This window comes from Leptidea sinapis, chromosome 23 (assembly GCF_905404315.1).
Source record: "Leptidea sinapis chromosome 23, ilLepSina1.1, whole genome shotgun sequence".
Classification (NCBI taxonomy): domain Eukaryota; kingdom Metazoa; phylum Arthropoda; class Insecta; order Lepidoptera; family Pieridae; genus Leptidea; species Leptidea sinapis.
The window spans coordinates 1,379,135-1,406,888 of NC_066287.1; the positions used below are offsets into that span (position 1 = coordinate 1,379,135).

Genomic DNA, 27,754 nt, shown 5'->3' on the forward strand with positions numbered 1-27,754 from the left:
GAATTGAGAACCTTCTTCTTTTTGAACTCGGTCAAGAATGCAGTTAGGAATAATAATAATTCGTACTATAAATACCTACCAGCGCTGGTTCTTGGGAATGGGCAGGAACATTGTCGCCTCTATAAGCATGGTAATGTGGTGGTGAACCAATCCCGGGGCCAGTGTCCTCGGCGAAATCACTAATCCCATATGAAGACAACCTCATGAAAGCTGAGAAGGCCAAGTTCAGCAAGTACTTTGACTTGGCAAACGAGATGACCGACAAGACGTTGACTCGACCATCATAGTCCGGGTAGTCCTTACGGCAGTCTTATAGCGAAGAGCCTCGATCAGTATATCAAAAGGTTCTCGGTAAGTTGGCTCAAAGATCAAATACAGATGCCTCTATCTGCGGCCCTGCCACCGATAGCTCTGCCCTTGGACATGACTCCGCTGCCGGCGGTTTATGATTTTTTGTTTTCTTATATTATCTATCTAATAATATAATACATAGTTTTTATACATATTTTAAAAATATGATTTTTGAAAGAAAATAAATACTATAATAATTATCATAACATGCTTTTCATTATTAAGTTTAATTCACTTACATTCCCAGTCATCTGTTGAGTATGTGACATTATGTCATACGATTTAATTCCGTGAGGGGTAATTTTAGTCTTAATATGACAACACCTAAGACTACTCCTGTCTAAAAGAGGCACGCGGGGACTACTTCAATAGTATCAATATTCTAAGGTATGTTACATAATTTGAAAGTTGCCATTGAGTGTAAAGATGCCACGCACACAAGCATCTAATAGTTGCCGTAATAAAAAAAAGGTATTGTTTATAGTTAGGTATCTAGTTGGAGCGTAGCAGAGACCAATCTTTAATCTAAGACCAAAAGATATCAATTAACTATATTTAGAAATGGGGCTAAGCACACTGATATCTTTAGCACAGGTTTCCACCTAGCTTAGATCAGTGTGATCTAGCAAAACTAGGATTATATTGTAGGTATTGTATTATAGAGAAACGTGTTAATTTTACAAGCGTGTAGTTAAGCATAAATAAAATCATTGTTTATTATTATAATGCTATTTTTAGATAATATAATTCAATATTTAATTTAAAGTTTAGTTTATTTATTTAATTGTATAGTTATGCTTAATTTTTTAGTTTACCAGCATTGTTATTATGACGCCCGAATATTTTTAATTTTACTAAAAATAATATCGATTTAATTTCCAAATCAAACATTTTTTTTTTTTCAAAAATAATAATATTCAGCATCATCATCATCAGCCGGAAGACGTTCACTGTTGGACAACGGCCCCCCCAAAGATTTCCATGACGATCAGTCCAGCGCTGCCCTCATCCAACGTATTCCGGCGATCTTGACGAACGGTAAAAAGTACAAAGTCCTCGAATGGCGACCAGCTACCGGAAGACGCAGTGATGGTAGGCCCCAACAAGATAGACCGAAGATCTGGTCAATAATGATAATTAACTATAATTGGTGGTAAAGACAATCAAAAGTGTTTGGTAAAAAGTATTTATTTCAAATGTTTACTTAAAACCAACAACCTAACACTGTACGTCCCACTGATCTAAATTATACTTAACAATCACATACACCCATAATTACTTACATCTCGAAGTACCTATGCCAACATTTTATTTGTAAATCTCATTTTGAAACAACGCAATTGTGTCTGTAAGGAAGACACCGTGAAATTGCAGCGAATTTATGCAATATCCGTTCATTTGATGCTGTTATTATATTATACCATGTCTCAATCAAATGTTGCTCTCGAGGCTAATAGTAGCCAGTAAAAATATATTTGCAACGTTAATTTATGGTAGTACTGCCTTGAACCAACACTATCCATACAGTGAGTAAAGAATAGAAAAAATATATTTACACAAATTGAAATCAAAGTTGGTGCTGGGGCTGCTGCTTCGGCTGCCGAAGACAGCAAGCGTCGCAAATATGTTGGTCTCAGTGAGTCATATACATCTTTGTGCCGTTTGGTGTCGAGACACTTGGCCCGTGGGGCCCAGAGGCGCGGAGAATGTTCAAAATACTATCTTCTCGTCTCAATAAGGCTACTGGAAACCCAAGCTCTGGCAGCTATTTCGGTCAACGGGTCAGCCTTGCTATACAACGCGGTAATGCTGCCAGTATTCTTGGTACGCTTCCACGTAATGACGGTTTCAATTTTATGTAGTCATAGTATTGTAAATATAGTTATAAGATTTGTTTTATACAAATTTAATTTGTACCAAAATTTATGGACGATGCAGGATTCAAACCCGTGCCTCCCTGGGGTACGTACCAGCGCTCGTTTCGGCATGACGCACTGTAAATTGTCGGTGTTTGGTTTAGTTGGTCGAGTGCTGGGACGTAGCCCGTAATTAAATAATGTATTCAGCTGCAAATGCAATGTATAAAACCTCTTTTAAGCGCTCGGATTACTTAACTATATTTTATTATTCATACAACGCTGGCCCGAATCGATCATTATATTCCAAGTGTATCTACGACCCACTTTTAGTTATATAATAGTGTAACACGTGCATTCCAATTTAATTTAAGTGTTACAAATAATTTATATTTAAATATATTCCACTCATTTTTTGTCCTTGAGTAACGTGCTTGAGTACTATGTGACATCGTTTCCAAAAACGAAAAACCGTGGAGAATTCACTCTGAATTTGTAGATTTATTATAATCTGGTGAATATAAAAGTTCTTTGGCGAAAACAAATTTTTGTAATAAATAAATAATGCCGTTCTTGAGGATTTTTTCACTGTAACGCACACTTTAACCTTGGAAACAATATATTTATAGAAAAAATACAATTATAAATACTTTGGATATTTTTTTCTAATGAACAAATTCCAAGTATACTGATCCTTTAACAGTTATATAATAGTGTACCACGTGCATTCTAATTTAATTTAAGTGTTACAAATAATTAATATTTAAATATATTCCACTCATTTATTGTCCTTGAGTAGCGGCCTTGAATGCTATGTGACAGCGTTTCCAGAAACGAAAAACCGTGGAGCATTCACTCTGGATTTTTGAATTCATTATAATCTGATGAATATAAAAGTTCTTTGGCGAAAACTAATTTATGTAATAAATAAATAATGCCGTTCTTGAGGATTTTTTCACTGTAACTCACACTTTAACCTTGGAAACAATATTTATTAGCAATTTTATTCAAAGTACGATTCTTTTTATACGTTTTGTACGTTTATTTATATATTTAATAGATTAATAAATGCTTTATCATGAATTTAATTTTTAGGCTTATCTATGTTACGAAAAATTTCGGTATAATTTTCACTGATTTTAAGATTATTATAGTCGAAAATATGCACATTTGTCAAGGATCGATGACATCACCTGAGATCGTTAATTATATGTCTAGATAGACTGTGAATCCTGAGTGGCCCTGCATTGTAATGGGTAGTGCGTATCAATTACCATCAGCTGAACGAACTGCTCATCTCGTTCCTTCTTGTTATTAAAAAAAATAGTTAGTTTGATAATCGGTCCTAATTTATTTTTTATACTCCAAACCTTTTTTTTAATTAATTTATATAGCAATACAGCGTTTTGCGGGTCAGCTAGTATCTTAATAAAATGCTTATGCTGTTAATGTGGATTTAAAAGAAAGGCACCTATTCTTATTAAAGTTACACTTTTCAGAAGTAGTTGCATCTATAAACTTACAATATACTTACTAGCAATTAAACAAACATCTCTAATGGACAATTTGTTTTTTTTTTTAAGTGATCACTTCAAAAAATAACAAATTGTTTAGATAAGAAACAGCGACATCTCAAGTCAATTTCCTAATACTCAATTAATGGGTTGTGCAGGTTATCAACTATAAAAGTAGATGATGTAGAAGTTGAACAAGACATATCTAATATACAATATTTATGAACGTGACGTCACTCGAACAGTTGACAGGTGCATCGTTCATAAATTTTGTTTTCAAATTTAATATCTCTAACGGAGATATAGCAATTTAGGACACGAAAGCCAATCTATTGTAACTATAACCGATTAAGATTCACAGTCGTAAACAGTCAGTTACTGTCGTACGAGTAGATAAGGCGAATACCTGTCTACTGCCTCAGCAGTAGCTCGAACTATGTAAACTAGTCCTTTTTTTAGTTTTATTTATGGAACAGGAGAACAAACGAGCAAACGGGTGTTAAGTGATCACCGCCACCCACATTATCTTGGAACGTCAGAGGAATCACAGGAGTGTTGCCGGCCTTAAAGGAAGGTGTACGCGGTTTTTTTGAAGGTACCCATGTCGTATCGTCCCGGAAACACCGCACAAGGAAGTTCATTCCACAGCTTTGTTGAACGTGGAAGAAAGTTCCTTGAAAACCGCTCTGTGCAGGATGTGTGGCGGACACATCCCGATTCCCGATCTGGAAGCCTAAATGATGGAAGTTTTGAGAGAAGTGCCTGTGCCATAAACGATCAAAGATAAAAAATATTTACTATTTCGTTATAATTTGCTAAGCCAGTACTTAATACAAGTTGTAGAGATGAAAAATATGTTTTATTATCAACGAACTACTCTGTAATTGTAATAACTTATAACTCACAGTTAAAAGTTTAGAAAAGTATATGTTATTGGTTAAGAATACGTAACTTTATAGCTTTTATGATTGAAATATGGAGTGAAATTTTCCTAGTGGTTTTGTGGTCAAACCTAGTTATAATGCGCTACTTCTCAAAGACGTATTTATAGATCATTACAAAAATTGTTGCAACGATATAATGAAATTATTGAAGATTTGTTAAAAAGAATTGGATAAAACTTTGGTTGGCCTTTCTCCTTTGTCCGGAAATATTTTTGCCTGTCAGAAGAAATTAAATAGTAATTAAAATAATATTAATAAAAAAGTACAGATTACATAATAAAATAATGTGTAAATGATCTCTCATTTAACCATTGTTTAAGTATTTTCTTAAAAAGTCTTTTATTTAATAATTTTAAATGAATGGCTGGTTTTGATTCGTAACTTTTGAAATGGCGGCCTTTCCCCACACTAACAAATCAAATCAAAATCACTTTATTCATGTAGGTCAAGGAAATTACACTTATGAATTTCAAGGTTTCTTTTCTTTTTACATTTACCGCCGCTTTGCAAAAGGGTAAGTTTAATTAGAAGAAGTAGCAAGAAACTCATTGACACTCTTTTTAATCAAAATTTATAGATAAATCGTTTTACAAATCATTTCAATTTCAATATATGTAAAGTGACCCAACAAAAATACTCAAACGTCAAATATTTATTATTTTCGCCTGAAACACAGGTTTACCTAGCTCAGGCACAGTGTTAACTAGCTTTTAAGTAAAACTTGTATTATTCTTATTTTGTATTTTAATACGAGTAATCTCTTAATAAGTAAATTGAAATTGAAATTTAAAAGTAATGCCTTAAACGAGTAATTCAAGAACGTTAATGTAAATTAATGCGTAAAAAATAGAGTTATTGAATAAAGTATATGCATCAATCCACACACACCGTAAATAAATAAAGGTATTCTGTTAGCATTTTACTACGCGCGGGATTATCCGTCGCTTATTCTCAACTGGCGCGACAGTTGCTCATTATTTACTGTATCTTTTCAGGTTGCGGAGTTGCGGTTGGTAAGCAAACAGCCCAGCGCAGAATAGTTGGCGGGGATGACGCAGGATTCGGGACATTTCCCTGGCAAGCCTACATCAGGATTGGATCATCCAGGTTATTTTGTATATAACTATTAATATAATATGTATCTACTAATCACGGACGAGTAAAAAAGAAGGAGTCCGCGCCGTGATATTAACAAGTGAAGCATCTTTAAGCTAGTGTGTGTGCAGTTACCAGTGCTGACCATAGTATTTATTATATAACCACATTACTTTTAACACCAATTTTCTTATTACTGATAGTCAGATTGTTTCCTAAATTAAAAATAAATATCGCAGGCATAGTATGAGTAAATAAATATATTACATAAGAAAACAGGTGCACCCTGAAAGTAAGGATTACGGGTTTTATTTCTGATTACCCAATTTTTCGGGTAAAGTCCCTGTTTATTATCTATATCACTATTTATATCACTGTCCGTCACAGACGATGGCAGATGTCATAACGGCGGCTGATCGGCTTATATTAGTGTAAGTGTGTGCGTGGCGCTATGTATTTACACGTTATCTGGCTTGCCTTGATGCTTCACTGTTATGTAGGTGACATGGAGTCCTTATTTTTTTACTCGTCCGTGCTACTAATATACAAAATAAGACTTAGCAAACTAAACAAGGGACTGCTCAGAGGCGCTGTTCGGGTTGATACAATATGTCAAATTGCTAAATACCACCCGCATGACGTTGACGTCTGTCATTCGACAAACGCGCGTTTTACAAGAAGTAATTTGCCTCTCACAGACACTTTGTGGAATCAATTACCGGCTGCTGTTTCCCCGAACCGATACGACCTTCAAGAAAAGAGCATCCCCACCTTAAAGGCCGACAACGCATCTCTTGACACCTGTTGTATCGGATGTCCATGGGCGGTTACCTCAACAATCCCCATCCCGGTAGCCTCTTGCCCGTTTGCCCCCTATTAGGTATATAATAAACAAATAAACTCAAAATAAAAAAAAATATACTCAATATTATATTATGTAGTAATTCTAAAAGTAATTCTTCTAATCTAATGGTGTCCGTTTAATAAATATAACATTTTAAAACTCATTCTACCGAATTGTAAAAAGTGAGGTAGCTTTACCTGTTAGATACGCAAAGGTATTGGACATATTATTCCACTCAATAAATTTGCGTATCTAATGGGTAAAGTTACCTCACCTTTACATGAAGAATGCGGTAGAATTTAGGATGTATACAATGGTATGGTAGAATGTGTTCGAATCGAGGCTGTAAGCAAAATTAAAAATTTCTCTGAAATTCCAAATATGGTTATATGAAATAGGAGCATGTAATCTTATATCGGCTTTCCCCTTTTCGGAGGAAGCTAAAGGTATGTAGAAATTGGTTAAGATAGGTTTAGATAGGCGATAGTATAATATGTGTTATTTTGTTAATTGTACCATTAGGACGGTGGCATGCTCACTCTGTGATCAAAGTCTCTATAAATTAATTAAGTTGAAAAAAATTAATATGCTTAACATTTATACACTACTTTTACTAGAGCCACTCTTAAGTCCTAAACAAAGGGATTGTTCTGACCACGGCTGCTCTCAACAGGTCGACGTGGTCGATGACCTACTGAAAATCAATGTTGGAATTGCACAATCAAATGTCACGAGTATGTGTCCTTCATCATCATCTCGGGACACCCGACAGAAGTGATAACTTAATCTAATCTAAGTTGAACTATTTAATATTGTAATTGTTAAACTTTGCTTAATTTTTTGTATGTACATTATTAGTATCATTATTGAATAGAAAGAAATTACAATTTTTGGGTTTTTCAATGATCCTGAGCGGCACTGCATTTAATAGGCAAGGCATATCAATTACCTTCAGCTAAACGTCCTGGTCGTCTCATCTCTTATTGTAAGAAAAAAAAGTAACGAAGCGGTTTACGCTCCCTTAAGAATCATCAAGTTATCACTACAAAACATAAGATTTATTAATTACAGTCCACACACACTGTAAAGTATTTGCGCAATATTTATTTATTTATGTAGAGGAAACAAAGAGTATTACAATAAAAAAAGAAACTAAATTGAATACTTAAACTTTCACCAGTGAAGTCTCCAAAAGTTATACAACACTTTTAGTTAAAAGTCAACGATGTAAACCACAAATCAAAAAGGTATACAAATTGAACATAATAATGACTAAGCTATATAAGTTACAACACGACTACAAACTCCTATTATACAATACTACAATGAATTTAATCGTCAGTGATACGAAAAAAAATGAGAATGCGCAGAAAACAGTAAGTATTTTTCATTATCACAAAGCAACGATCTGAACACATCTTCCTTTTCATGAAATATATAAATATGACAATATGTGATTTGAATTCATTTAATTCAAGGAGAAAAAAATAAACTGTACCTGCTATTTAATAAGTTACGAGAAGCAAGATTAAAGTTCTCCTTCATAGGTCTTGGTATTCAAATTAACAATAAAATACCATACAGTATAAAGCTTCTTTGACAAACAAGGCTTACTATAGTATGGTAGATTATACAGAGGATAATGATGGTATGGTTCCTGTCTGGTTCTGCACAGACCTCCTAAAATTGTATAATAATAGGTATTTACCTATGAAATTGTCGTTTTGCAGTACTGGCCATTTCATTTGGCTAAGAATTCTAATTTCAAATTAATTTTATTTTAAAAACATGGAATTCTTTTTCCAAAAGTAGTCATTTGTGTATTTATTATTGTTACATTTTCATCGCATTTCAAACTTTTTCGTAATCATGGATTAGTTAAAAATTCGAGTAATTATGGAATATGAGTATCGTCGTGGCAGCGACGCGGCAGAAGCGGCACGCAACATCAACGACGTTTACGGAGCTAACACTACAAACCAAAGCACCACCTGTAGTGCATTGGTTTGCTCGCTTCCGTTCTGGAAATTTTGACCTGAAAAATAAACCTCGCGGTCGTTCGAAGACTTTGGTCGACAATGACGAATTAAAGGCGATTGTGGAAGCTGATGATACACAATCAACGGCTGAATTAGCAGCAGCTTTCGACGTCAAAACAATATTGGTCCATTTGCGTCAAATTGGCAAGGTAAAAACGCTTGACGATTGGGTGCACCACGAACTCTATGATCGCCAGCGCGACGTACGTGTCGAGACGTGCCTTGCACTGCTCAACAGACACACAAATGAAGGAAATTTGAGCCGCATTTTTAGGTAACAATGCGATGAAAAATTGATTCTGTTTGATAACCGCAAGTGCTCAGCAAGTTGGTTGGATCCTGGTTCAGCATTTAAACAATGCCCTAAACGAAAACTTACCCTAGGAAAGTGATGGTCACTGTTTGGTGGTCTAGCGCCGATGTGATTCATCACAGATTCTTACCAAACGGGGTGAGCACTACTGCAGATGTGAACTGTGAAGAACTGAACACAATGATGGAGAAGCTGGCACATCTCCAACCAGCATTAGTCAATCGCTCGTCTCCGCTGCTCCTGCACGACAACGTGCGATACTGCACAGCAGACGGTTTCCGAGTTGCAAGAACTCGGGTTGAAAGCTCAACGTCATCCGCCCTACTCACCAGACCTTGCGCCTACAGACTACTACTTTTTCCAGAATTTGGATAACTTCATGGGGGGAAAAAAATTCAATACCCGAGAGGCAGTACAAAATGCCTTAGAAGTATTTTTAGCCTCCCTTCCAGCTGATTTCTTTAAGATGGGCATCAATAAACTGTCACTGCGTTAGCAAAGATGTATTGATTGCATGGGTGATTACTTCGATTAGTAAAATACATGAAAAAAATTCGTTTAAATTTTTTCATACAAAACGGCAATTTCATAGGTAAAGACCTAATACCAGTATTATATCAAATATGTTAATTTGCTATATGATTTAAAAGATGGGCTGTCAGTTTATTTTCAGTTCTTCTCCCCATGTCACAGCCTCTTTACGAACTAGTGTAGCTTCATGATGTTTATCGAATGTTGCAATGTGTTATGTTATTGTCACTCCCTATTTTAAATAAATATAATTCATCTTCTAACTGTAGGTATACTCTATTATAACAGCTACATGCCGGAACCTATTTTTTCCGTGTACTGTTCTCGCATAGGCAACATCCAATATATCTTTAAGCCGCGATGTTGGCCTTCTAACCTATTTTACTTAACAAAAAGGGAGAATCGGCTATATTACGTAATAATTTATGTAAACTATTATAGGTATGATGATCTCTCTAAGAATTTAAATCGTTGATTAAACGTATCTGAATGTCGTCGGAACTCTGTTTAATTTATTTATTTTGAATACGTTCTAAGCAGTATATTAATACTATGGCAGGGTTACAAACCAATGACGCAAACTCCAAATATGACAAATATGTGTATATAACATTATTGAATATAATCTACATACATATATATATGTGTCGGTATAAACATACTATAATGTCGACGTGACCTTGGATATTTTTTCTAAAACAACCTTTTTTTTTAAAGTTTTTTTTTTGATAAAGGAAGTGTAGAGGAATACCAAAACACAAATTAAAAAAAATGACCGCCTGTCTGTTTGTTTCTTGTACACGGAAATCTCTGGAATTTCTAGACATTAATGAATAAGAAGTATGAGTATACTATGTAAATATACACAAAATGCTCAAATTGTAAGTAGAGTCACTTAGTATGTAGATTGTAGATGAACATTCTTTCTTGTTATTTGATTGAGTTCTCGTGACAGGCTTCGTCATGATCGATATACCACTGCGGTGGCGGCGACACGGGGCGGGTCGTTCCCTTCCCTAAAATATGGTCGAGGAAGGCGATGACTGGCCCATGCGTTTTTACTTGTCTAAGGCATTTAGTTTTTGACGTTTCAGTATTTTTGTTGCATCACTTTGAATATATTGAAATTGAAATGATTTGTAAAAAGATGAAGCTGTAAATGTTTATTTCAAAGAGTGGCAATGAGTGCCTTGTCACTTCTTTTCAATAAAACTCAGCCTTTTCCGAAATGTACGAAAAAAGATAACTTTTGATATTCATAAGTGTAATTTTACCTACATTAATAAAGTGATTTGATTTAATTTGGTATTTAATAAGCCTAATTATACTCTAATTTACGTCCACAAAGTTACGTTTAAAGCTAGTCATTAATCAACACTGTGTATAACCAACAACGTATAACTAAAGGTTTACAATAACTCTGTATTTGGATACTAACTGTATTCTAACACTGTATAAAATAATGATACTAAACTTTACTAACATTACCTTTACAGATGCAACATGCTTATGTCGATTTTCGAGTTAATCGGTTGGAAGCAGTGTTGGATAGAGAGGTAAATGAGGGAAAGAGACGATATGATAAATCTTGCTATATTCCTGTATGCATGAAAATTTTCCAACTTCCAACAGCGCAAGATTTTCTTTTTATCGAATGTATTGTGCTCAAATATACATAATTATGCTGCACTGTAAATTGTATGAAATTCTTTCAATTTTTAGCAGCTAGCATGTTTTTACAACATTTTCTGTTCGCTGCAGTTGATAAAAAAAAATCGGTGGACTTTCTTAAAAACTGGTGGCATTATGCTACACAACGGCGTTCCCCGTACCACAACTAAGAGATTGCGATAATAAAGCGACGGTCGCTATTCCGAGCCGTTTTATAATATTTATCAACTCTCGGCGAACAATAAACTTTTGCACATTGCACTTGTAGATAGAAACTTTTACACTGAAATATTTAGGAAAATATGGATTGCAGAATTTGCCTGTTATTATATATATTAATATAAATTTTTATGTTATTGTATAATGACGACTGAACTCCATGTGTTGTACGTATATTTTAGGGATTATCTGCGAAAAATAAAAAATGTAGGTACAAGAATTTATATTATGTATACAAATTAATATCTCCTCAATTATTTTAAGATACGGTGGTCCTTTTTATAATTCTAGAATTCATATTATCAGTACTAGTGTCTCTGAATATCATAAGTTTAATACTAGGAATAAAGATAAGCTCGCCACTTACAGGCCCCATAAAGTTGATAAATTAAAATTAATCTTCTCTGAATTATACTTCTAATGCATCGTTACTGTTTTATAGAATATGCCTCAAAATGTCTTAATCCCAAACAGGTCCATCTAATAGCTTTTAAATGTAATTTTATATTTATTTTATATCTAAACATAGAGTTTTTGCTGATACCCCACACTTATATACCACATCAAATATTTTAACTGATACAATATTTGTGTCTATTTTTACTGAAATATTATCAGTATTTTTTTTTTGTATAACAGCTTAACTAACAACTTTAACTCAAAAATAACAAAATAATTCTTAATATAGTTAAGGCATACCTACATAATAACAAATTTAAGATCAAGGCCACATTATTAAAACAAAAATAGATTTTAAATCACACGTTTTGTCATTTATTCTTCAACGAGCTTATATGGGTTATATTTTACTGTTAACTTAAGTTTCAACAGAGCGGTAACAAATGCATATTATTTTAAATGACAAGAAGACTTTTATCAGATGAACATAGCGTAACGTAACGAACGTAATTTAAATATCCAGTCCACTGTTCAGGATTCTTGAAATGCCAAAAATTCTGAGCGTCATCGTAACTGTAGCGTTCGATACTTTGAGATGTAAGATGTTGCAATCATTTGGGCTATGTCGGTGACTTTGGTTCTCCTACGGATCTCCTCATTTCTGACTCTCCGAGAACCTTCCTGAAACTCCGAGCATAGCCCTCTCCATTTATCCAGAGAAGAAGGGAATATATCAAACATACATTCATGACTCATATGGCACTGCTAATAGCGAGTGCCTCGAACAACTGGGAAACTCTGCAATGGATTTAACAATGCAGCGGATGAACTTGCAAGGAGGAGCTCAATGATTCAGGTGCCAATACCACTCCTACAACTATCCTTCAGCTATATGCGTTTATGAATATCTCTTATAGACAACCAACACAATGCCATATGGGCAAATCTCAAAAGCTGCTGAGCTTCGAAAGAACCGTTACCCACATCGCCCAAACTGACACTTGAGCTTATCAGCCTAAACAGACATAATATCCGCATCCAAATGTACACCCTGATGGATCACACACCACTAAACAAGCACCTTGCACAATCCGGTGTAAAGGACAGCTCTTAGTGCAGTAGATGTGTGGTCGAAGATGATACATCGATCATGAAATCTCCTGAAGGGATCGGGGTGTCAAGGTCGCTCCGAGAAGCCTATCACCCATCCAGGAATATTTTGAACTTCTAGAAAGAGCTGGACTGGTTGGAGTAACTGTCCAGTTATCAGTGGAAGGGTTCTTTGCACAGGATGCCGGCTAGCATATGGGTACCACAACTGCGCCTTTTTCTGCTGTGAAACAGTAATGTATAAGCATTGTGTTTCGGTTTGAAGGGCGCCGTAGCTAGTGAATTTACTGGGCAAATGAGACTTAACATCTTATGTCTCAAGGTGACGAGCGGAGTGGCATGTACTGCCGCTCAGAATTTTTTGGGGCTTAAGCGTATGCCGAATAAAATTCATATTATTACTACAAAGCCAGTTTTAGTAATTGGGGTACGAAATTTTTGTAAAACTTTTATTATCATTAGAGTTTTTAATACTTTTTACATAAAATCGTAAAATGATTCCGTTATTGGGTCTATTTTGTGTGCAGTGTTTTTTTATGATGATAATGGACGAGACGAGCAGGAGGTTCAGCTGATGGTAATTGATACGCTCTGCCTATTACAATGCAGTGGCGCTCGAATAATGTGAGAACATTGCAACAACGGCCAGTATACCTAATAGTTATTTATTTAAAACTCGTCTCACCGATAGAGGTAAAAATACTACACAATTAAACGCTAATAGTTATAAAAACAAAGGTTACTGTCATACATTGCATGATGCATGAAAACAATACTGAAGCAATTTTACGCCGCCTTAATGCGTGCGTAACGCAACGCCATTTTCTTCCTGCTTTAGATATCTGTCTGTATATCTTTATTATTTGTAATTATCAGGCGCATGAGATGTCACCTTTCTATTTGGTGTAATGATAAGTATTTTTACTATAATATAAAACATATGCAATTCCAAATGTTTGTGTGGTAAAGGTTAATAAAACATATATGACTTTCTTAGTGATACCTCAGATTGGGAATAGAGCGAGTGCCCTCGGGCTATTAAATAATAAATTTAATTGTACAATTTCACATTGTACCTAACCATATTTTTATAAAAAAAAAGAAGCCCGCTGAGTATCTTGCGCCCGTTCTTCTCAGGTCTGAGGCATTCTCAACGTAATTTAAGATTTTCGAACTGTTTTTATGTACTGTGGTGCGACTTCTTAAAGATTTTCTATGTGCATTGATTAAGGTGAAGTCCTTTGGTGTCGCAACAGGTTGACATCGTTGAACTAACCACGGAACTCCCGCCGGTCATCCTCATTACAATGCAAAATCAAATACAAATCACATACCAATGTATTTTCAATTTCCGCATTCATATAATATACGTTTATTCTAAGCTTTGTATGGTCCTTCTTTGTTGTCCTATTCTATAAGAGGTAACTGATAAACACAAGCATAACACAGTTAAATAAAATACCTTTTAAATTGCCTGAGCATGTCTAAAGGGCCGGCAACGTTTTTGTGATTCCTCTGGTGTTGTAAGAGTAAGTGGTCGGAGGTGATCACTTAACATCAGGTGACCCGTACGCTTGTCTGTCCTCTATTCCATAAAAAAAGCTTTCGGTGCAGCAGTCCCCGAAACTGTTTGGCAAAGAAACATCGTGATAAAAAAAATAACCAAACACGTAATAAAGTAATTCCGTTATGATATACGCGTTTTAATTAATTGAAATGTATTTATATATATTTAGCAATTACACAATACCCATATAAGCAATATGTTGTAATTAAGTCAGTTCCAGGTTGTAGGGATTATTTTAAATAATTATTTCAGTTCATAAACGAACCCTTTATACATCTAGAGTTAAACTAAGGGGTGTTTAGATGTGTTGCATATTATAGTATCAGTTTATGACTCTCCACAAACTCGAAGCTAAGTTATAAACAGATGTTGTTCCTAAAGAGTATAATGTGGATGAAGAAGTTTGGAGTGCATTTCCCTGCATATCGCGAGTCTCTGCGACTCCGTAGCATCCACCCACTACTAACATATTTCTAATTACGTTTTTGAAAACATTTTATGACTATTTACAAATGCTTTTATAAGTTTACGCAGTTATTTTTTTTTTCAATGTTTAGCCTCGTTGGTTGGCTGTACTCACATTAATTGTATAAATTACTCGTGTCTCGCGTTTGTTGACTTAAGATTTGGGTTAAAACTTAGTATCCCGTTGCACGAATTATGAGGTAAAAAATATTGTAATTGATAGAGCTTTAGACCACTATTATAATGATACCACTCTTATTACAAGGTAATACACCTTTCCAGAGAAAAATGCATTATAAGTATTATGAGAAAGGGGAATGCCTAGAATTCGTTTCTGGCACTCGCCGGCCGCTGCGTTGTTTTAACTGTTCTAACATAACCTAACCTAACCAATTTTAATGAATTGTACTTGATAGAGCTTTGGTCCACCATTATAGTGCTACCACTTTTATTACAACGTAATACACAGTTTTAAAGAAAACACGAAAAAAAATTCTACCCTCCCCCCTTCCTAATTTGTTAAGGAGGGAAAACGCCTACAATTCGGTTCTGGCACTCGCCGGGCGCTTCCGCGGCACGCTGCGCTCGACTCGTGCGTTGTTTTAACTGTCACAAACGTCTAATCTTTCACAGAATATTTTTAACATTTCATTTCACTGGTTTTCATACAAGTTGTGGCTGTATGTGCATCGACCCTTTGCCTGTCCTAATATGTTACGAAGAAACCAAAATCATTTCATGACAGTTTTTAGCCTCCCGCCGCGATTTCAGCGCTCATGTAGTGTTTATTTACGTGATTTACCTGTTTTAGGTTAATATTTTTTCGTAATTTTCTTGAAAACTGTGCATTACCTTGTAATAAGAGTGGTATCATTATAATCGTGGACACTATTTTTTACATCCAAATTCGTGCTACGGGATACTAAGTCCAACCCAAGATTTGTCCTCATACAAAGAATGACGTCACATTAAAGCCTGATAAATGCCTCCTTTCTCTTTCACTACTCATACTTTTTTTTTCGTTCATCGGTTTCGTTACGCCGTCGTACGTTATGTGGATTCAGACTTAGATATTTTTAAAACACAGACTCTGGTGGCCCAATGCATGCACTCTTTATATCATTGTTAGTGTTTGATCTTTTAGTTTTGTCACTGTGACAAAATAAATTGCGTCACTTGTTTCCCAAAAAAATAACTTTTTTCGAATCGAAATACTTGGTTGTACGTGAAAGAAAGTTCGTTATGAACCGTTCTGTGTTGGATCACATCCACAGACACTGAGAAAATTTCAGTTTGTGTCGTTTCAATTGATTCCAATGAATTCGTTATATAAACTATTTCATAACACTTTTTCCAGATGCGGTGGCTCGTTGATATCACGCCGTCACGTCGTCACGGCGGGACACTGCGTCGCTCGAGCTCAGCCCCGTCACGTTCGTGTCACGCTCGGTGACTACGTCATCAATTCTGCAGCTGAACCCTTGCCGGCTTATACGTTCGGAGTCAGATCTATCAAGGTATTTCTCTCATACATACACATGCTTCGTTTTCTGTATCCAGCTGTAGTTTGCAGCTTTGCAGTACCAGATTAAGCATGCTTAAGCCTGAAGCGTTTACAACAACAACAAGCGTTTGGTTTGATAGGAATCCATAACCAAAGTGTAAAATAGGAATCTATTACTAAGCCTATACTGTCGATCCGTCTGTCCGTCTCTCACCAGAGTAATCCATAAGTCGTGATAGTGACAATTGAAATTTTCACAGATGATGTATTTCTATTGCCACCATAAAAATATATATAAAACATTGGCAATTGTAGAGATAGCTGATCGATGTGAATTTCATAATTTTTAAGAATAATTATACTATTAATTTCAATTTATTTTTAAAACTTATTTGCAATAATATATTGATCAAACAACAATAATATTTCAACAATTTACGGTATATCAACATTGTAATTTTCACTAAATCCAGTCAATTTTACTTATAAGATGTGTATATCTTATAAGTAAGCACTACTGTTGTACATACTGCTATAAGCTTCTGGTGACGCGAACTCAAGACATTTCACCATCCAAAGTGTCTAACTATATATACTTATTTATATTTACTTCTGTAATTATTTATTTAACACGTGCGCCAGTCATGAGCATGTTGGTGACGCGAACCGATAAGATTTTCCCCTACCAAAAACCGCGTTGGACACACGCGTCTAAAGAGGTTTTTACTTCAAAAATTATTTTTTTTAAAGTCGATGGCTTAAATAAGCGATAAAAAATATAAAATAAACTTCAGATACATTTAAATTTTTAGTATAAGATACAAAGTCGTACATATTACATCTAAAAATGTGATGATGTCTATGTGATTATAACAATAATCGTGTGTTCTGCAAGCTCTAATTAGAAATATATTCTTAAAATAATTAGTTCTAAAGAATGACACTAAAATCATTAATAATTGGTGGAGCGATTTGAAGCAAATTTGATTAGGTAGGAGTGGAGAGTAAACAAAGTTATTAATTATTTTGTGCAAGAACGTCTGATCTCCCTCTTCCCGTCTTAACTCTAGGGTATGTAGAGTATGTTTTAGCGTAACTAACAAATTTCCAACAGCTTTTTGTGAATTAATAAACCAAATACTAACTTGAGCCAATCAAAAAAAAAGGAACATTTTATGTCAATTTTCTCAAAACCAATCCACACCAAATTCAAAAACGGTTCATTACACCAAACACTGCGGAGGTACAAACCAACGTACTTATAAATGACCAGAGATTGGATACCTGTGGATACTACGGTCTTCTTGGGTATCACGGTAGATAAAAATCTCCAGTGGGGTCTACATTTTGCCCAACTAGTAGATACATAGAACATACACCGTTAGAAAGATTAGAGAGTACACGAATGTTTCTACGGCCAGATTAGTGTACTTCAGTTATTTTGGTATTGTTGCGTAGCAACCCTTCGATGTATATGACGAGAGTTGTCAAACTTCAAGACATTGTTAATTTCAACAGCTCCGTCAGCAATACTCGTAGCTCAGCGGAAAAGTGTTTACTTTAGACGCTGTAGACCCGGGTTCGATACACCTACCAGTGTATGAATTTTTTGGGTTTTGTAAAGTTAAAGGAAACTTTTTAAAAAAAGTTCAGGATCAAATCGAACAGAAAAAAAGGGATGGAAAATGTGTAAGCAGGATAAAAATAGTTAAAAGAATTTTCTAGTACAATTTAAATTTAAAGATGGAATGGGAGAATCATTTTGAAAATAGAACGGATCCGGGGGTATATAAGCCGTACTAAGCGTGGCCTACGGCAGTTCTAGTTCTGACTCGAAAGTGTAAAGAAGAAGAAGAAGAAAAGAAGAAGTAGTGAAAAGTGGAAGTGTTCTAAGAAGAAGAAGACAGAAGAGAAGTAGTGTTCGGTGCAGTGTGACGCGTTGAAGGTACCGCCGCCCACAAGAAGAACAGCGGCAGACCGGCGAAGTGCAAGTTCAGAAAAAATGAACGCAAATAAAGACTCGTTCCTATAAGCGGAGTATTATTTCCAATCCCTGACCCACTCCCGTGTCAGTATTTTGCTGTGGGGTCATGCTGCTGACATTGATATAGTGTTTGCACCGCAAAAGAGAGCTATGCATGCTATATACAAGCTTGGTTATAGACAGTCACTCAAGCAAAATTTAAGGAAATAAATATTATGACTGTTCATTGTCAATAAATTTATAAAAATGTAATATACGTTCACAAAAATCGTCACTTTTTTGCTCTTAATAGTGATTTTCATTATTATACCAATACATATAATACATATAAATATTATACATATAACAAGGGATTGCTAATAACTAGTTCTAGTAGGCTTCATGAGATCCATGATAGCTTTAAGGGTAAATATATATACTTTTATATTAAAGTCCTAGTCGCTGTTCAGGCAATATCTAAAATATATGCGCAAAAATATGCTAAGAGAGTTTCTTGCTCTGTTTTGTCTCTCTCAGAGCTCCATTTATTTCCAAGGCGATGGTAGAGTTTGATTTTTTTCTACATCTAAAATAATTTCAAAGGAATCAATTTTGAGAATATAAATCATTAATTATGTTGTTAACTAACATTAGTGTTATATTATGCTTATTTCCAGGTTCATCCGCTATTTAAGTTCACTCCTCAAGCAGACCGTTTTGACGTGGCAGTACTTACTTTGGATAGAAATGTACACTACATGCCGCATATAGGTAAGTTGGTTTAAGCCATCTTTTGGTCTAGTGTAGTGTACATTTCATTGTCATAACCACTACAAATAAGGAATCGCTTATAAATAATTCGAATAGGCTTTATAATGAACATATATTAGTAATCAAAACGATCAGATAGCATGGGACTAAATTACGACTGAGCTTATTTTATACCAATTATATAATTTGTATTTTTGTACAGAAAAGGAATACCAATTTCACATTTACCTCAGTGGGTAATGCAGAGCTATGGATTACGTATATGCCAATAGTATAGAGTATGCTCCAAACAGACTCGTACATCTCTATTCACCACCGAATGTCTTTGAGAAATGCGAAATTTCATCCGCAACATATTAATGTCTAGCATTGCATACTTTTGCTACAGTCAGAGATTGCTAAAGACGTTGCTAACACTTAATTTTAACACTTAACCTCTAGTTTGCTGCCGTTGCCATATGGCAATATGAGACCATAGTTTAATACTCTGTTATTTGTTTAGCACACAAGGCATTTTATTGAAGTAGGCGTTACTTTACGGAAATCCATAATTATCCAAATGATTTGAGTTTTCTTTAGTGTTAATTCCGCCAATATTTGTCTTTAAACAATTCGACACATGTTTCGCCTCTACACGAGACATCCTCAGGACATGTTGAGTCGCCAAAATCTGGCACGAGACTGACTGTCAGTGTCGAATTGTTTAGAGACGAATATTGGCGGAATTAACACTAAAGAAAACTCAAATCATTTGGACACAAGACATTAACATAATTGAAGATCACAAAGGACTTGTCTCTGTTAGTGTACAAAAATAATACCTCGTTCTATAATCCTATTATACGTATATGTAGATTATAAAGTGAATTATCACAGAAAGATAAAAATATAGACCTATTTAGTCCAAGTTTGGCAAAATTCAAGTACTGTGTCAAAATAGTTGAGTTGGATCTAGTTCAATTTATAATACACTGGCTGACCAGACAGATGCTGTTCTGTCGTAATAAAATGTGAAGAATTAATATCGAACTTGTGTAAACAGCTTATTACTTACATCACCCCTTTATAATATAATTATTTAAAGTATTATAATAGATATAGTATGTTATCATTAAAAGATATACATATGCCATCAAGTACTTTTCTGTACAACTATATAAGATAAACAATTCCACCACACATTGTTTTAATATATCTCAAAGGGTTTAGACAGCGTTTTCGTTGAAAGCTCCCAGACGGCTATTTTTTTTCCACTAACCTTCCCCGAGAACCATGCTATACATTGGTCTATACAGGAAAAAAATCGGTGCAGTAGTTTTTGAGCTTATCGCGAACAGACAGACAACCCGACACAGCGAAGGACTTTGTTTTATAATATGTAGTGATATTTTAATCATTCTAAATGTTTTATATATATTTTATTTTTCATATTTGAGCATATTCAGATGTTTAAATTTTGTCTAAACCGTCGCTACATTCAGCTACACCAACTGCTGTTAATAGTCTAGTATATATATATATATATATACTAGACAAAATTTAAATATTTATTTATTTTAATATTTTTATATATATATATATATATTAGCCGTCATCAGCCGGAAGACGTCCACAGCTGGACAAGGGCCTCCCCCAAACATCTCCACGACGATCGGTCCTACGCTACTCTCATCCAACGTATTCTGGCGATCTTGACCAGATCGTCTATCCATCTGGTGGGGCGTCTACCAACACTGCGACTTCCGTTATATGGTTGCCATGCGACGATTTTTCTGCCCCACCGGCCATCTGTCCGTCGAACTATGTGCCCTGCCCACTGCCACTTCCGTTTCGCAATCATTTGGGCTATGTCGGTGACTTTGGTTCTCCTACGTATCTCCTCATTCCTAATTCGATCTCGCAGGGAACCTCCAAGCGTAGCCCTCTCCATAGCCCTCTGAGCGACCATGAGCTTTCTTATCAGTCCCATAATTAGCAACCACGTCTGCGTACCGTAAGTCATCACTGGCAAGACACACTGATTGAAACTAGTCTAGTTCGTCAACTAGGGGAAATAGAGAGGCTATCGTAGTAATCTTCAAACTTTATTGTGGACATCATAAAATACACCTGGTAATAGATTATCTCAGTTATATAACAATTTTGCAGGTATAAACGACGCCTAGTTTTAAACACTCTGCGCCAGTTAGCTGCAGACATTTACCTTATCATTACATACTTATAATTTTTAGGGAAATAATTTTACATCTTATATGTGTTTTAAATTTTGCATATTTTTTATTTATTAGTATAAACATGTGTTTGCCTTTTGTCTAAGTCGTGATAGTAAGTAACATGACATAACCTGCTTTTATATTGTGGTATTCTGCATTTGTTTTAGTTTTATTTAACACACCATCATATAAGTGTTTCTATTAAATTGACGTATATATTAATCATTATCTACCTTAAGTATTTTAATGTATAACACATTTAAAGGCCGGCAACGCTCTTGTGATTCCTCTGGTGTTGCAAGAGAATGTAGGCGGCGGTGATCACTTAATACCAGGTGACCCGTACGCTCGTTTGTCCTCCTATTAACCAATAAATAAATGAAAAGCGTCTGTACATCTTTGCAACAGCCAGTTACAAGCATGCCTAATTAATTTAATACCTTGTTACCAGTTACATAACTAATTACCAGTGGGAGGCACCTTCGCACAGGATGCAGCATGAAGAAAGCATTACTGTGTTTCGGTCTGAAGGGCGCCGTAGCTACTGAAATTACTGGGCAAATGAGACTTAATATCTTATGTCTCAAGGCAATTGTAGTGCCGTTCATACTTTTTGGTTTTTTCAAGAATCCTGAGCGGCACTGCATTGCAATGGGCAGGGCGTATCAATTACCATCTGCTGAATGTCCTGATCTTTTCGCCCCTTACTGTCATAAAAAAAACAGTTTAACCTTGAGTACGTGAGATGTTTTTAATATCAACATGGACCCAAATTTAAAGAGATATTTGACGACACATAGTTTCTATAAAATGTTTCCCTATAAATTTCAGCCCCAATCTGCCTCCCGGAAAGGGGCTCAGATTTTCTGGGCCAGTACGGATGGGCAGCAGGCTGGGGAGCCTTAAGCCCTGGCTCAAGACTAAGGCCCCGGACGCTCCAAGCTGTCGACGTGCCAGTATTAGATAACAGAGTTTGTGAGAGGTGGCATAGAGCTAACGGTTAGTATTTGAGCTGAATTTATTACAGTTGCGTAGAGACGTCGCTTCATTGTGTGTCTTCTACCGCATTTATCACGGCGAGTGTTCCGAAGAGCTGTTTTACCTAATTCCTGCCGCCGTATTCCACCTTCGCACGACACGCCACAAGTTAGGATATCATCCTCACCATCTGGATGTGTGGTGGTCCTCCACAGTGCGGTTTACAAGGAGCTTTCTTCCACGTACTACAAAGCTGTGGAATGAACTTCCTTGTGCGGTGTTTTCGGAACGATACGAGATGGGTACCTTCATAAAAAGCGCGTACACCTTCCTTAAAGGCCGGCAACGCTCCTGTGATTTCTCTGGTGATGATCACTTAACAACAGGTGACCCGTAGGCTCGTTTGTCCTCCTATTCCATAAAAAAAAAAAGTGAGAGTGGCAGACGGTAGAACTAATTGATTACAGCAATCTTTGTCTGGGGTAGTAGGTATTGCTACTTCATCATTTATTTTTGAATGGATAACAAACCAGAATGTATACGGATCACCATAGACTCACATTAAGTAACTTTTTGACAAGGCCTTATCAAGTCAAATCAAAATCACTTAGATCATTTATACGTCTAGAAAGACTGTGACAGCTGTGAAAACGTCTAAAAAAGGGTTGACATATAACCTATTTTGAGCAATGCACGCACACTAACACAAAGTGACATTCAAATCGCGAGTGTCAGACGTAGCGTTTCATCGATTGTCTAGCAGCAAGATAGACTCACGATATATATTTTATTAATTTTTTGCTGATAATTCGATCCAATTGCATGAAGCATGGTCGCGGCGGAACTGAGGTGGCGACAAGAAACTCTTGACACAATACACATTGACACTTGACACTAATAGTACCTACATCAATCTGTCCACGTGGCGCCTAATTCGTTTTGGTCTTTGATTCCCTAATTATACCCGTACCCGTCATAATAATTACAATGTTAAAGTTCCGCGATGATAAAAGTTTAAAAACGAATAAATGAACCAAGCAAAATTATTTTTTTTACATAGGTCAAAGAAATGACACTTATGAAAGTTGAAGGGAACGACCCGCCACAAGTACCGAAATCTATCGTTTATATAAAATGGAAAGTTTTTCAGTTAAAAATATTAACAGTTTTTTTAGTTTTATTGGCATATGTGTAGTGTGTTATTAAGCTTAAGTTGTTTGTTTCACAACATCGAAAAAAGAATATCATCCTTCAATCAGAAAGATTGGTGAATATATTTTAAATTTTACAGGTATAAACGTTGTAATATATCCCGAGATGCTGTGCGCGGGCTACCGCGGTGGCGGGAAGGACAGCTGTCAAGGTGACAGCGGCGGACCATTGATGCTAGAGCGCGCCGGTAGATGGTATCTCATCGGTGTAGTCTCCGCTGGGTACTCGTGCGCTAGCCGCGGACAACCCGGCATTTACCACAGAGTAGCACACACCGTAGACTGGATATCACACGCCACTACATTGTCATAGCATCGACAACCACACAGATGAAATACCACTAATTAAGATTACCATTTTATCTTAGTACACTAATAATTGTTGGATTGTTTTCTATTATGGAGAGTATCAGATAATACGTTTAAAAGGATTATACCGTTATTGAAAAGATTTATTTAATTACAAAATTATAATTAATTGTGGCATGGATTATAACAAAGTTGTGTTTAGAAATCACACGAATTCAAGGCTTTTAAAACTAATTTATTAGACTCTTGTTGACCTGACAAACATATTAAAATAAAACGTACGATCTTTTGTTTTATCTTTTAATATTACACTTACTCGTTACTTAATTAATGTAAATTTCACTTTTAAGTAACCAAGAGCCGTTAGTATGGTATGTGGTAGCGGTACCAGCAGTGTCTGGGCATAGAGCAGAAAATGTGGGGTGCGGAAAAATGATCCTGCAAGATCATGTTTTGGGTTATGCATAGTATATCGTATATAGTGTTTCCAATTTGAACAAACTTTTATTACACAATATTTTACAGAGAATACTAAGAGATCGTAATTTATATAAATAATTGCAATAACCGGTGTCTGCAATTTCATCCATATAACATATGTAAAAAATGCCACAATAATTCACAATACTTGTGCATAAACGATAGTTGTAGTCATTTTTTGTATGCTATTGTGGGTTATTTATAACATCACGGAATTTTCTTTGAAATATGCTTAATAATTTTATCGTAATTATTCTGTTGCACTGGAGGAAAAACAAGTGCATTTCCAGCCTTTAGTACCCATGTCGTATCGTTCTGGATATTTCCGCGGTATTCCGCGCAAAGAACTAGGTAGCTTATTCCACAGTTTGGTTATACGTTTCTTGAAAATGCACTGTGTAAGAACGCCACACATCCAGATGGTGAGGATTATATCAAACACTGATACATATAGATACATAATATTGTTTATGTTTAAAAATCTATTTATTTTGCGTATGCGGAAAGTAAGGCTATTTACCGCCTTAGATCATTTAGACGGCTAGATAGACTATGACAGCTATGAAAACGTCGACAAAAATTAGACAGTTTGAAATTGACAGTAAACCTCTAATTTGAGCAATGCACGCACACAAACATAAAGTGACATACAAATCGCCACATATAATATAGATGTCTGAAATATTTTGCGTTACTATTATATATAACCATTTTCGGCTTAATGGCGATTAATATTTTAAATGTACGTTTGACAACGTCTCTAGCATTTTGCTAATATCATATGCAGATCTATTGGTATTTAAAGTTAGGTTATCTAACAAAATTACAAACATAATTACCAGTTGTGGTCTTTAATAATGTAACATAACCCGACATATTGTGCGCGGGCTATCGCGGTAGCGGGAATGACAACTGTCAATGTGACAGCGGCGCATCATAGATGGTAGATGTTATGTTATCAGTGTAGTCTCCGCTGGGTGCGCTAACCGCCATCTTCTACGACGTAGCACACACCGTAGACTGGATATTACTGGATATTTAGTAAGACTTTTACATAAAGTTATGGTTGATTTTTTTAAATGAGAAAATAGTGTTCTAAATTCAAATCGATAAACAACGGAAGTTCAATTCACATCAAGACGTAATATCGGCGCTCGTCTGATTAAACTTAAATGTTATGTGTTTTATTAAACTCACACGATGTTGGAATTCATATTTCGATATCACAGCGTACATTAAATATATATATTTAATTTTTGTAACTTATATATTTTGTGCTTTACATATTCGCGCTATCACACAGGATTGAGAAAGAGATAAAAATAGAGAAAGAGAGTGAGGCTTCTATTGATTACACCAGTGTTTGTTATACTGCATAATATCAGTCATATTTTTCTTATAGTTTTATTAAGTCGTGGAAAATAGTAATTAATATTGTATTACGTACACTGTCAGTTTAAAATAAAATGTGAATATCTTTTGTTATACTACGTTAATGTTTAGATTTTTATATATTTAAGCAATGATCTGTTATAAAGCTTACCCAATAAGTGACTATACGTAGAGTATTTAACCAAGTGGAGTGGGCAGTTCTTTGAAATGTTACAGCATAATTAAATTTAAGGCTACTTGTCCACTGATGTGGAAATAATAGGGGAGGGTGGTGAAAGTTTTCATTAAAAGAAGTGTATAAAGTCTGAAATTTACTGCTGTATACATACACCCCATCAGTTTCTCTTACTAGTGCCTGGTTTACCCATTAAAGCATCTTTTTGCTCAGTTTGAGTAAACTACTCACTTTATAAGTAGCACTTAATTCACGCATTTACCAAATTTTTTCTTGTTACGTGTGTGTTTTGATATATTTCAACAGTGATGTCACAACATTATATATCGATATAATGTATCAACAGTACCCTTTACGAAACTTTATAAGCAGACAAACGATAAACAGCTTTGCCGGGGTCCGCTATTTTTGCCAGCGTGCGAATATTGTATCAAGTATAAGTTGCCAATAGAGGGCGCTTCTGGGCGTTGTCAGTATAAATATGTTCAAATCTCTGCAAATATAACTACAATTTATTATTATATATGTAACACTAGTCCCGCAACATAAAGCTTAATAATTGTAATAAACACATGATTATTATTAACAATATATATATCAAACATCTTATATCTTCTATATGGTTTATTAGAAACTGAGAAAGCGTTATCGAAACTAAGAAAATAACACTACATAACATTATTTACTTCCCGTATACTTTTCAACCCGTGCTATCCTTTGGGTTAAATACTTTAAGGACGCAAGTTTTACTTAGAGGCAAATGGATAAAAATAAAGCGACGCCATTTTAAAACTACATAATTTATTGTAATAGTGTAATTCTCTTCATTCAAACTGTAACTGTAACTTTGAGTTTTTATCCGAAAAAGGAACCTAAAACACTGCCATTATACTAATATGTGAACTTTATTTAAGATTTATTTTTTATTAATTACCACAATATTAAACTATTTCCATTTTAAATGTGATAAAAATGTTACAATAATTAAATTAAGTGCCTTTGTAAATATTTCCCATAGATTGTAAATATTTCGTGTTGAAATTTTGTTTTGTAAATAAAAAACGCTTTAATAAATTATTTCCATAATTTTGTGGAATGTTGCTCATTGTTTGTTAAATTTGAGAACAAATAGACTAAGATACACTATTTAATTAAGTTAATATATTTATTTTTAATTTAATATGGTTTTATTTTATTATATCCCGCATAATAAACTCATTTGCAAAAAAACGGGCGGATTTAACTTTTCCCGTCCCTTTAGAAAATACCAGATAGACAATACCAAAAGAGGTTTTAATCATTTGAGAATATACTGGCACATTTATGAAGTGTTGTGGTGCATAAATAAGTTTATTCCAAATTCAAATTTAAGACATAGTCGGACTATATCAAAAATTGCAGTTAATCGCGAATCGTAGCCTAGCGAAACTGTCTAAGAAAAAAGCGATTCACGCGGTTGTATGAAACGTGCAGTCATTTATATATTGACAGATGACGGCTATAATCTTGTAAAAAACGGAGATAAGCAAATCGACTACCGTTACAAGGAACTGTTCGCTTTTAAACTTAGCTGGATTATACTTCGTCGCCAATCGCCATACACGTAAGACGGACGAGTAAAAAAATAAGGACTCTGTGTCACCTTACGTAACAGTGAGGCACCAAAACAAGTCGGTAAACGTGTAAATACATAGCCGCAGGCATACACTTACACTAATACAAGCGGATCGGCCGCCATTATGAGATTTGCCATCGTCTGTAACAGATCAGTTTGCGTCGCAATAAAATATTTTAAAAATGCCGTTGTGCGTTGTTTAAAAAGTTTAAAAACAATAATGTA

The 27,754-nt window shown here is 35.2% G+C and overlaps 1 protein-coding gene across 2 annotated transcripts in view; it reads left to right on the forward strand.

Moving 5' to 3' along the window:
* The window catches only part of LOC126971368 (serine protease 33), an 84,429-nt gene extending 57,335 nt beyond the window's left edge, over nt 1–27,094 (forward strand). For both annotated transcript variants that reach the window (XM_050817662.1, XM_050817663.1), the window contains 5 exons: nt 5,661–5,772; nt 16,276–16,435; nt 19,063–19,156; nt 22,201–22,368; nt 23,639–27,094. In XM_050817662.1, coding sequence (XP_050673619.1) covers nt 5,661–5,772; nt 16,276–16,435; nt 19,063–19,156; nt 22,201–22,368; nt 23,639–23,871 — 767 coding nt within the window. In that variant the 3' untranslated portion in view covers nt 23,872–27,094. The remainder of the gene's footprint in view (nt 1–5,660; nt 5,773–16,275; nt 16,436–19,062; nt 19,157–22,200; nt 22,369–23,638) is intronic.
* The last annotated feature ends 660 nt before the right edge of the window (nt 27,095–27,754 follow it).